Genomic DNA, 13,092 nt, shown 5'->3' on the forward strand with positions numbered 1-13,092 from the left:
GGCACTGTGGGGGGATTGGGAGAGGGACAAAGAAGGGGAAGAGGGGCTCCACTGATTCAAGGCTCATTGGGTTAGAGAGTTCCATTATTAAGTCCCCCGTCACTCCGCAACAAAAAGCACCCCACAGGCTAGCAGTGGCTAATAAAACCACAACCTTTTATAACCCAAGACCACTTCTGACATCTTCCTTTCAGGACAAATCAAAGTGTGCAACTCGGTCCCAGACTTAATGAAAGTATTCACATGTTTGAGTTGAATGAGCTGTTGCTTCTTGCTGTACATGGACCTGTGAGAAATGCCAAAAGCAACCTAAATTAAGCTGCTTTCACACCTGCTTAATTAGATCGTGTTGGTTGCATTTTCATTTAGACTTGCTACACTTCACCACAATATTCCACGGCATATGGCACAAACAGACTGCAGGACATATTTCAGGATCTTGCTCCGTGAGTGCTTATGAGTGTGTGTGTGTGTTTTTTGTGTGTTATTTGAGTGAATTTGTGCAGCAGGTGCCCTGAAAGCTTGAATGACATGCTTATGCACTCAGGACTAATTTAGACCACTTCAGGTAAATGAAGTATGAAAGCAGAAATGGCATTTTGCATTGTTCCCCCAACCAGAAGTTAAAACTCCTTTATTGTTGGTGGGGAAAAGGTTCTCAACGTGTTGTCCTTCATGGGAGAAACATACACATTCCATTTCTGAAGAATGGTTCTACACAAAAGGTCTTACAGAGCTCCAGTGTATAACCTGTTGTGTTTTCTACACTCATTTATCGTCTGAAATGTTCACAGCTAAGCGCTGAAACAGTCGGTGAATAATACAATTAGTTTAAAAAAATATATTAAAAAAAATTGTTACACAATTTTGATTATCAGGCCAAACATTTTTTAATTGAAACATTTCCTGCTTAAGGCCGTGTTCACACTTGACTTCTTTTTTCAGAAAAAAAGTGCTGCTTTCAGCGCCTTTTGAGCTATTATGAGCGTGTGTTCTGTAACCTTAACAACGGGATCTAGCCTACGGTGCAACCGTGCCAGAGCCAGCCGGAGCACGACGCATCAAGCGGGACGGGAAGTCAGACACCGATACAACATTAAAACATCCGGTTTATTTTCAGAATAACACTCTCCGTTCTGACGGTTCAGAAAAACGACCATTTGTGTGTTTGGCGCTGGCAGTTGAAAAAAGAAGTCAAGTGTGAACACGGCCTAAGGCTTCTGTATAGTGATGATTTATCTGTGTTTCCATATTATTTTATATTGACGGTATTTGGCTTTTGAACAAGCCAATAAAAGATGTCACCTTGGATTTCAGGAGTTATGACTGCACAGATTAAAAAATTAATTAACAAATCCAATAAGTAGACCAATAAAAAAATTCTGCAAATTATCACAGGTGTAGCTCCACAAACCAAACTATATTCAAATCTGGCACTGAAGCAATACCCAATTAAAATGTGACCAAACACACCATGAACCTCATTCTAGCGTGATTGAAAAGGAGGGAATAAATGAACAGACATGTTTAGCTGTAGTCATTAATGTTCGTCTCCCTGTGTTCTTGACGGGATACCTCATTAAAATGTGTTGGTAGCAGCTGGCCTGCTATCCCACCCCATTACTGCCCCACCATGCCAAAACCTCTGCCATTGGCCCTCCCCTCCCATCCCCCACTCCAACACGTCCCTGGTGTCTCATATGACATCTGTGTCTCGAGGTCCTGTGATGGAATGCTGCTCTCCTGCTCTTCCTCCGCAGGTGCTCCCTGCTGGCAGCCATCCATCCTGCAGCCATGCTGGCGCTGCGGTGGCTGAGTGGCCTGTCAGAGGCGGAAACGCAGGGAGGGAGCGAGTGGAGTCAAGGTTCAAGGGACAACGGTTAAAGAATAAGAGGGAATGGATGCAGCTGCTTTCCAACACTGATGGGTGAGAAACCCATTTTTTTTGTTTTAAACCTCACCTCTGGGGGCTTATTGCCCTGCCTCCACCTGCTTAACTCACAAAGCTCATCCTCCTCTTCCTCAACGATATCAAACAGAGGAGGGTCATGTCTGTATTTAGACACAGCTCAAGAGACTGTGTCGTCCAAGATGCTGCTATCAGGTTCTGTGGGGCTTCATCCAAGAGTGAGTCAAACTCGGTTGTATTGTATTCGGGGTAAGAGCTCGTTCGTTGAGTGGATGTTCACTAGAGTCAAAGGCATAGGGACACTTACTGAATACACTACTTTACCACAAAAGTGTTTTAGCATGTAAGAATAATAATGCTTCAACTCTAATCTGGAAAGATTCAGCAAAGGAAGGAAGCAGCAGAATCGTCACATTGACAGAGAGTGGACCACATGACAGGTGTTTGACCTGATGATGGAGGTATATCTTCATTGACCATTGCAACATTTACATGGATTAAAACATTTTTTGTTGCCCAGATTGCAGTTCTTCTTGTGATAGGGGCCCGCATATCATCACACTGTAAAATTATGTTGCAAAGGGCAGCAAATAAAAATGCTTTGGAAAATATATGTAAAATGGTTTATAATGGTTAACAGCAGTTTTGCCCCAAGTTTATGAACATGTGTGAACAATTGATCATGCACTGGGGTTGTAACACAAAACAAAGCCATTCTTCAGCTTGTTGTTACTACAAAAATGACCAATGATAAACAATGCATCTAATAGAAATGCTCCGACTCTTACTATCATCATGTGAAACTTGTGCAACACTCTTCTGTTTTGTGTAAGGCCTGACAGGAAACTAACTCGTTTCTCACAATCTTAAATTTTATATCACAGGCAAACCTCTTTTATCAGACTCTGTTAAAAAGACACACTCACATTATCATCCTCCCAAAAGGTCAAGGACTGCAATCTACATAAGGTAAAGGACTCACATAACTGGGGAAAGATTGTAGGGTCTGCTCTTATTACCATAGTCACAGTTTTCCAGGTTCATGGTCACTAAGGTGTGGATTCAAGTGTTCGAAAACTAAAATAAACCCCTCATGACATCTTGGTCAGACATTTTAATAATTTCTATGCAGATCTTGAAGGCAATAAAGACCTAGCCAGAAGCACCCGGTTTAAAATACTGTAATAAAACAAGCCTCTATATGTTTTAAGGGTTGCCTTTTTTCCCATCAACAGGGAGATTTCTCACCACACTGCTTCTGGAAATCAAACTTAAAGGGGCAGATATCATTTTCTATTACCAAGTTCCGGGTTATTTTATGTTACAGCTGTGCTTAGGGATGCATTTGTTCAACTGTGATGGTCCAAGAAAGCAAAGTCAAAAGAGACGGCCAATTCCATGACATCATGGGCAGTGCATTATAAAGGCTTTAAGCAGTAATTTCACCATTTCAGCTGCTTCTCTTGACCTCTGTTAACTTCAGATGAGCTCAGACTTGAGGAGAAACTGGCTCCAATAACTCTGTGAGAAGTCGGTACAGTGCAGTCAGTGGAGCCCCATGCCAGAAGGGAGCTCCCAGTGGCACAAAGGAGCCTCTATCTACTGCTCAACTTTTCAAAGACTCGTTTCAGCTTGGATTTAGCAGCAGAAACATCAGTTAATACCCAGAGAATTTTTTCCAGGGGTCACCATAGCAGCAGGTGACATCAAAATAAAACCTGGGAGGTTGACTGGACAGGCTCCAAGATGAGCTGAGACACTAGTTGATATATCAAAACAGAGCCGACACTGGTCTTACCACTAAACCCTAAATATTTTAAATTGTAAGTCTGAGACTCAACAATCCAGAGTTCTGCAGTGTTTCGCAAGCTGAGACAGTGCCATGGAAAAGTACTGTGTATAGGACACAAAGATGGCACCTTCTTGTATTCTCGCTGAAGTCTAGAGAGGTTTCTATGGATGTCCACTCGCAGCAGCTCATAATCTTTTGAAACATAAGTAATCTTTGGTGGAGTTAGTTGAGTACTGGTGTTGGTTTGATTGAAGCATAGCATCTATTTGTGGAAAAATCTCACCAATCCTTGCCAGTACATACGTCAATATTTCCCAATGGGAGACTTTATTTGGTTTGTGTGAATCTTATAAAACTCACATTTTTAGAAACCAAAACCATACAACTACCAATCACTATGCAATACACAGCTGTGGGCAAAGCTGCAATTTAGTCTAAAACTAAACAAAGACTTTCACAATAAAAAAAAAAAGAATCCCTATAATAATATAAGCAGTGTGGTAAATGAACACACACTTCTCATGCTTTGTGTTTTTCTAAGTTCATGCTCACCACATACTAATCAGTGACACCAAGGTTTCTAGCTGCCATACAGAATATACCCGAAGGCTCAATGGAAACAGCCTGATTTCTGCCCATCGCCTCTGTGAAAGTAGGTAAACACTTGCTGATGAGAGAGTGAGTTCATGTCAGGAAACTCTCTGAACCGTGTTGATAAAACAGCTGTTCAAGCCCAGATGGGTGGCACACGCCTATACAAACACCCACCCAAACGTACACACATATCCCAACAGGTCTTAAGCTGCCAAGAGACACAGGCAAGGAGCAAGATGATGGCAGCCAGCTCGCTTGAGCGGGACTCACAATCCTCTCTCTGTGTCTGACTGCCCCACAGTCTTTCAGCTCATGAAAAGTTCCTTTGAGTCAATGAAGGATCAGAGGCTCTGTGTGCACACGGGTGATTGATACTTTATGAATGTGTATGTAAGATTTGGCCCATATTCACATGCTGCGAAAGGGAATACTGGTAATATGACTTATAGTGAAGACACTGATGGTATTGAGGTAAGAAATAACATCCGTTCAGCCCAAATCTGACCACCTCAATGGGATCCATTATAACAAATCTGAGTTTGTAAAATCAACATTCAAATTGCACCATCCATACAGGACAATTATGGTGAACAAAAATCATTGTATTGGAAAAGCTGAATTGATTCTTGTTTTGCCTCCATCGTCTTTGAAGCACAAGCTACTTTACAGCTGCACTACACATTGATCGACACCATTGAGAAGCCTTTCAGGTTAATTCACGGCCCCCTGGATGTCCTCCAAATACACGGCAGAGAATAAAATCATGTCTGAGAGCTGCAGGATGTCGGAAACCAAGAGGTACAACACAACCATATGCTTTTCTTAACCTGCCAGGTTGAAGATTTTAGTTTTTGCATAACACTTAAACTCATGGACAAAAGCTTGATCTGTATTAGTTCTTTTGAGTGCTGCTGCTGCAGGTCAAGTTAGTAAATTCGGTTTAATGATTTTCAGCTTTTTACTCACTTACCTTGAACACTTCTCACAAAATGAGACTGCAGTTTTGTCATCGTTCAAGTTCATAATGTCTCTGTAGAAAATCTCTTTGCCAATACAGAAAAATCCCACCGGAGATCGCACATTATTTTGTCATTTTATCAACAGAAAGGCTGGATATCTTCTTTGGAATATTAAAGGTCTGACATCACTGATTTCAGCCGGATACCCCCAAAACTTAATTATTGGATATGGATATTCAAAAAAAGAAGGTTAAACCAGCTTTGTCCTTCAACTTCTTGTCCTTCAACGTCTTACCCGAATTGCCAAACAACCTTGATTAGACATATACAACGAACATTTAGATGTTTAAAAAAAATGAGAATTCAACTATTTGAAAAAGCTTATTTGACTGGAAATATCGATGATATATAAGCCCGCCCCCCCCAAAGGGCTGTAAAATCAGTCCCATGTAGAACAGAGCCTTGCACTCATTAGTCCATACTCTTCTGACAAGCACAGCTTGCATGTGTCATAATCTGGAGCAGCTGCTGCTGACAGGAGACACCATGACAGGAGCTGTGCACAACCAAAATAGTAAAAGTTTGAGGAACATTTAGGGGAGGAAAAGTCCTCACAGCATTGCTGAGCTTTTACAAAGATTTCATTGGAGGCAACAAAGTCCATTCCTGTCAAGGATCTGCTCGAATGCCAGGCCAGAAAATATCAAACCGTCTCTGCATGCAGAACACTTACATTTTACAAGGGGCTTGCACTGAAACCCAGAAGCAGAGAGTTTGTTCTATTTGCAGTAAAGACAGAGCAATGCCACACTGTCCAGTAAAACATGAGCAACTGTGACTGCAGTCAAGCACAACATGAATATTAAAGAGTCATTCTGCAAGATTCACTACTTGCTGTTCAGACAACTTGCATGTTTTCTAGTTTGTGTCTCAGGTAAAAGCTTCAGTTAAGTGTTACGTGTGGGGGCCTAGCACAGCGGTTATGTCGCATGCCCCATGCACAGAGACAGCAGTCTTTGTCCCAGCTGCTGTGGGTTCGAATCTGACCTCGGCCCTTTGATGCATGTCACCCCCCAATGCTCTGCTCCTAACATGTCCTGTCTCTCTTCAGCTGTTCTATCCAATAAAAGGCAAAATGGCCCAAATATATATATTTTTTTATGTCAGAATAATTAATATTTGCTTTGATTTCACATTTACAGAACAAAGACTTGAAACGGTTTATCAATGCATCAAATCAGATACCCCAAGGATTCATATGTTGGTTTCTTTTACAATGATTGTTTTAGTACATTTGAAGATGTTTGTATCTGCAGTCTTTGAAATTCTACTACAACAGAAACAATATATTTGTCAATTACAAACAACGTCTTTCCTATTGCAGGTGTGACTGAATGACTGTAACAAGTCTTGAACAGCTAAAGAACATAACATCAAAATGACTGAGATGACAAACTAGACTCTTATTGACATGTAGACATAGCTTTAGTCTACTTTATATTATTTTCTCACACCGCTGCAATGTGTGTTAGCTCCATGGAAACTGGAAAGACTGTGCTGTCCCATAGGTCATTCAGCTCGAGCATCATTCAATCACAGCAGAACAGGGAAGCCTGGAGAGCAAGACAGACCACTGTGAATAAGACATTTTGCATTTCTTTCTATTTTCAGAAATAAAGCAACAGGAAACAGAAATAAGCGAGGCAGGCGTGTTTCCAGCCATGTCTCGGGCAAAAGGTAAAATGTAGTTGAAGTAATGCTCCTCGGGTTGTTATAAAGTCTCAGAGGAGTCATCAAACATGGAAGCACAGACAGCTTTATGGCCTCTTGACACTATTCAACTTCTTTAAACTCGCAGCAAGTTTTTTTTTTTTTTGGACATGAAAGGGCCAGCAGCAGACACAAAGAAACACACAGCAGCCAGATTGGAAAGGTGCTGCGTCCGACATTGTTCTTTTAGTCACAGCAGGAACACCTCTGAAGCTGAGAGAAGTTCGGCTTCCAAGAAGAGTTCACTTGATGTGAACTTCTTTTTGTGAGCTGAACAATCACAACACGGAAAAGACTGCATTTCAAAGTACAGAGAAACTGATGGTTCAGGACAACAACTATATCTATTCCCCTTTTGCACAACATTAAAGGAAAGGTTTTTCCTCTTTCCAGGGAGCAGTTTCCCCTGGATAATTGATTAGCAGAAGGGAAAAGCCTTTATTCTGAGAAAGCACACAAAATTCCCCGATGAAACTGACACCGCTGCTATAAATGTAGAACGTTTTAACGTGAAAATAGCTAGGTTCCAGTTACTTGAAATCCCATAATTACCCGCACTTGAAGAAAAGTTTGCTTACACAATTTCTGAAGAGAAAGCTTTGACAATCTCTGTGGTTCAGAATATCTGACATATAAATTTGATATACATTTCTTTAACAACTGCATTACATCACAAAGAATATTTTGAAACATGAAAGAACAATTACGGTCGTCTGCTCAGCTCAGCGCGACAGATTCTAGTGCTGGTCTCCATTTCTTATGGATAAATACATTTTGTCCACTCCACAAGCGAGAAGTATTTTCTTCTGCTTATAGATACAGCTGCTCGTAATAAGATGAGCATAGGTTTTATTTACAGGGATTTGTGAAAGAAAAGTGGGGATGTTGTGGAACCAAATGACACACGTGCCGACACATTCACAGCATTTAACCTCTGGTACCTTTCAGAGAGCAAAAATACTAAGAGGGACATCTCGAGACTCTTAATACATTTTTCCAACGGTAGCACGTAAGGGACAATATGACAAATGTTTGCAATAGACAGTGGATTGACATAAAGTGTAAATATACACAGGAATGCAAACCGTGAAAATAATTCTGAGACTTCTGACTGTGTACCAGTGAATCAGATGAGTAGGAGAGGCTGCAGTGGAGACACAGGAATATCATCCTTAAGTCCTGTTTCTCTGCAGCACACCACTAGAAGCAGCTCTGATAGAGGCAATTTCATCTGAGGAGGGGGGGGTCAGCAGAAGCCACGGACTTGTTCCTGATCCTTTCTGGCTTTTAACCATGACCCTTTCCGTCTCTAAACTGACAACAGCCCTTCTTTTACTACCAGACAGAAATCAGCAGCCAGACAGCCCCGTCTACTCAAATACACAAGGGGCTATTAAAGCCTGTAAGATTTATGGTTTTAAACAACATGTTGAATGTTTCTCAATAAAAATTCAAAAATGCTTTATGTGACCTACTGCAGATGTGTAAATATTTAAAACAGTGGCAAATAGATCGTTTCAGTGGTGTGCATTTTTTCCATGCTGCAAATGATAAAGACCTTGCTGTATTTATACTTTATTACAGCTACAAATGAGCAGATCTGCAGTGTTAACACTGTATAGCTGCTTTTGCATAGCAGTACAAGAGCAAACAGACAAAAAGCAATACATCCGAAAAAACACCAATAGACCCACTGGTTACAAAAAAAAAAAAAAGAGTCAGCTGAACCATTAAAGCTGAAAGCAGGTGATTACACTGAACCCAAAACACTAAAAAGATGCACCAGCAGATGTCACGCCGTGTATTCAGAGGATATTGATCCGTCTTTAACCCTGCCAATTACTTGTGACAAACTGCGGTGTCTGTTGGGGCAAATCATTTCAATAATTGCAGTCATTTTAACACCCGAAAAGCACAGAACGAGCTGATTTCGCAGCTGAAAAGCAAATAGGAAAAAGGAACAAACAAGTCGTTGTTTTTTCAACCGATATCTGGCACTACCGACCTTGCGGAGCCACCTATCACAATGAGCAGCAACAAAGTGAGCCTCCAAATCAGTGGCCGCAGCAGTTCTGTATAGCATTTCCTAATAGGGGAGGTTTCATTAGTGAGGCAGATGAATCAAAGACTTGGCCAAGTAGCAATTATTCGTCTCCAGTGGATGGAGGTCATTAGGACTTTATGAGCTATTGGAGCCCATAAATAAATGATCAGTAAACAGCATAACGTATACAACAGAGACAGCAGGTGACTCCGCATGACAACCCTTTTAATCTCATCCCTACACGATGTGTACATGTGGAATAGATTCGGAACAGAAACATTTACAACATGTTGCTCTCAGATTGTGCAGGTTATGACTGCACTATGCACTATTCAATTCAGGATGACTAAAGATCCAACTGTAAGCCTTCTGCTTTCACACACAAACTGGGACGTAGGATCACCAGGCATTTCCAAACACAACAACACAAAAAGGTGGTGAAGTATGTTCTTAGCAGCAGAGTCCACTGAGAAGACCAGTAAATGCGCCAAAGAAAACACCGATTTGTTTATGAAGCCTGGGTAATGTTGCATCTGAGGTGGTCTGCGGGGCCTGAAAAAAAACCTGGTGAGTGGTCTGTAAGAGCAGAGAGTGGTTGCCAAATGTTTACACGTTTTCCGCAAGTTATTTGCATTGTCCGCTGGGAGACAATCAGCACACAATCCCCTCCCGGCAGGCTTACAGAGATAAGATAGGGTCTAAATGGATTTTACACTCCTCTAACAGGGACTTGTTTACAAGAGATAAACTTTGGAGGTATTTCTTAAAGTTCTAACAACTTTTGAGCGCTACAGAGGAGGACGTGGTAAATTAAAGCTGAACTCTGAAAGGTTATTTCAAAGTAAAACTTAAAAAGTGAGACTATGAATCATGTCTGTCCCCAAACTGAGCGAGACAAACAGAAAGTTCAGGCTTCAACTCTGCCAACTTTGATAAGCTCTGGCCACAGCCACAACCTCAAAAGCAATGTGTTTTGAATAAACAGATATTTTCAGAAAAGGGGACCCCACAATTAGTAATTTGAAACTCTCTCTGCGTGTGGGTCCCAGTCCAATTCTCTGGAATCAATCAAAGCTCCCAAAGGAACTCCCTGGTCCCCTTAATCTCCTGGTTTTATTACTTTCCAGACAGTCAGCCTGTTCACCCTACCCCCATCTCTCTTTTGTACTGATCTCCAGCAAAGCCAAGGAGGGGCTTTTTTTTTTCTCTCTCTCCCTCTCTATCTCCCCTTCCACCACTGCAGAGATCTTTTCATGCAGGAGAGGGTCTTTCATCAGGCTCCACACGCAAACACCTAGCACCGGCCTGTCACTCCAAGGCCTGCTGTCTGCTTTGCACATTCATCTTTCTTTGAAACTAGCAAAATAAACAAGAAGCTTTCAAGTTTTTTTTATTGTTTGTTTTTTTACACACAGAAAACACTACTTTGCATATCACATAAGCGATGTGGGAGAGAAAAAAAATCTGGGCCATGTTGCACAAGAGTGAGTTATTTTTCATAATTTCTCCAGACCACATGCTGCTGTGTTTGATAACGTCTCAACAGCTTAAATGATAAAGATATGACTCTGTCATGATGGGGTATGTGATAAGGGCTGGAACGCCTTTTTTTTCCCCCCACATGAGTCTCCACTTTATCTCAGACACACATGGCTGTGTGTGTCTGGTATATAACAGTCAAACACAGGCTCAAATCAATCTATCTTACATCAGGAATCACCTCAGTGAAATGTCTCACAACAGCTGGAATAAGACAGAAAATGAGCTACACACTGCAGAACAGTCCACTGTCCTAACATCAAAACAATTAACAGAAGAAAATGAATTGGGGTTCTGTTTATCCATCAGCTAAACATGTATTGACGCCCAGGTAATGAGATGTCTGCTGGACTGATGATGCTGGCTTATTACCTGACAGTGAGCCCTAATGAGTCTTTGCATAGTGTGTGTGTTTTTTCCCTTCAGATTCAAGTTACTGCCATCATTTGCAATCCCATGACAGATGCATGATCTCATTCCAACAAACAAAAATGTGCTATTTTAGCCTTTCAGGTCCACCTGCAAACATTTGTGGATCAACTCTCCCGGCATGTCTATGAATCATTTGAAAAGACAACCAGAGGGATCTCGTCAGCCTCTCTGTGCAGACAAAAGGACACAGTGTGGAAAGCGTGTTGCTTTACTGCTTTAAACAGGGCTTGCTCTTTGAGTAAATAGTGTGCCTGTTGTGGAGAAAGTAGCCTACTTTTAAAGTTGACTAAATGGTGTAACAAGAGCTGACCGAAACACAGCAGAATTAGCCTCCCAGCTCCATGTTTGATTTTCAAAGCCGTGTGTTTCTTTTCTCCCCCCCCCGCCGCCGCCGCCAACTAAATGCAGGTAAGTTTCTCCAATCGAGGCGTGAAGAAGCACACGTACAGCACAACAATTGGCAGTGTGTTCAAGGATTTTACCTTTGTCGACATGCTTTGCCGCGGTGGTCTCCGTGTAGAAGAGAAAGGTGAGACAGAGGAGAGAGAGGAGCGACAGAGCTCCCCGCTCGGCCATCACTTTTCACAAATAAATCTTTGCAGGCTTCAGGAACCCCGGAGAAGCTTCCAAAGAAAAAAGAAATCCTTACAATCCAAGGCCACCTCCTGTGAATGCACAAGGGGGAGAAATAAAAAAAAAAAGTTCAAAGTCCTAAAATGTGCAGAACCATCCGGAGCCAGGTAGTTTTAAAAGTAGCCGGATGAAACATGTAGCTGTGAAAGAGAGAGCCGCAGGTTAGGGGAGAGTGTTTTCTCAACTTGGTCGAGGCAGAGGTCGGTGGAGGAAAAAAAAAAAAAAAAAACACTGAAATCAATCCATTGCCACGGAGGCGCAGCGCAAAGGCGAAAACCGATTTGCGGGTGACTGCGCACCGACGCGCCGACTTTACTGCTCCGGTTTGTGACAAGCGCGTAAAAAAAAGCCACAGAAAAGGGCTCGGTTTGGAGAAAGATAAGATCCGACCAAAGGAGAAATCTCCGCCGCGGCCAGCTCACTGCTCTCGGACGGGACGTAAGAGAGCAGCGTGTTGAAGGGCTGGATCTCCACTGGCTCCCCGGAAAACAGGGTGTGGAGTTACACGGAAGTTTGGATCCTGGCTGCCTTTTGTGCTCAGGCTAGAACTAAACTATGGTGTGGGATTTCGCTCCCGAAAGAACACCTTCATGTTAACACTGCAGATATAGTCTACCTGTAAAACATTAATTCGCCGCCTTACACTTAAATGATAAGAAGTGATTCTTTTACTTCAAGCCTACAAAAAAAAAAACAAGCACAATATTTCCTAAAGATTTCAGAGTTATCAAAGTCTCAATAACACCAACAAAAAAAAAAAATCTGTTTCAGGCAGGGTCCTCATGGGCGGTTCTAGGCAGGGGCCAACAGGGGCCACTGACCTTGCCCCCCCCCTCGTGGCCACCCCTCCAAAAGGAAGAGCCCCCCTAATAACATACTCAGTATTTGACTCACAACCGGACTCACAATCTAGTATTAAATACTGTTAATTAAACAAATACAAATCATGGTATTTAATGATGTGCGCTTTTATTTGGCATAATATTTATATATTTTTTTTAAAGCGATCATCTTTGTCTATTTGTGACCTGGGTTTAATGTTCCCCTCTGACAAAACAACTGGCCCCCGTTTGGCCCCCTCAGTAAAAGTGGACAAGAACCGCCACTGAGGGTCCTACATAATTAGTGAAAACAACCTGTTCATTAACACTCATTTTGTTGATGTGCGAACATTTAAAAACATTGTCTACAGAAGTATAGGTAAAGATGTTTTAGATTAAGTGTTGCTAACTTGTCTTCAACCCTCTCCAAAGCGCAATTTAGTCATTTGAAGGTCGACTAGCTAGCAAACTTTAGCACTGAAAAGCTCATGTTCCACTTTGTCAATACATATTGTTTGACCTGAATTACAAATATTCACTATTATATATATTTATATCTTGTCTGAACCTGAACAAAGATGGCAGCCGGAAACGACATA

At 41.8% G+C, this 13,092-nt stretch overlaps 1 protein-coding gene across 18 annotated transcripts in view; it reads right to left on the reverse strand.

Annotated features, from left to right (window-relative positions):
* Nucleotides 1-12,146, reverse strand: part of neo1a (neogenin 1a) — a 164,200-nt gene extending 152,054 nt beyond the window's left edge. For 10 of the 18 annotated variants that reach the window (XM_065952727.1, XM_020637672.3, XM_020637670.3 and 7 more), the window contains exon 1: nucleotides 11,522-12,145. In XM_065952727.1, coding sequence (XP_065808799.1) covers nucleotides 11,522-11,615 — 94 coding nt within the window. In that variant the 5' untranslated portion in view covers nucleotides 11,616-12,145. Of the gene's footprint in view, nucleotides 1-11,521 lie in introns of all 18 variants that reach the window. The other 8 variants (XM_020637677.3, XM_065952726.1, XM_065952724.1 and 5 more) reach the window with 2 other exon arrangements.
* Between the last annotated feature and the right edge of the window lie 946 nt (nucleotides 12,147-13,092).

Source organism: Labrus bergylta, chromosome 3, assembly GCF_963930695.1.
Source record: "Labrus bergylta chromosome 3, fLabBer1.1, whole genome shotgun sequence".
NCBI lineage: Eukaryota > Metazoa > Chordata > Actinopteri > Labriformes > Labridae > Labrus > Labrus bergylta.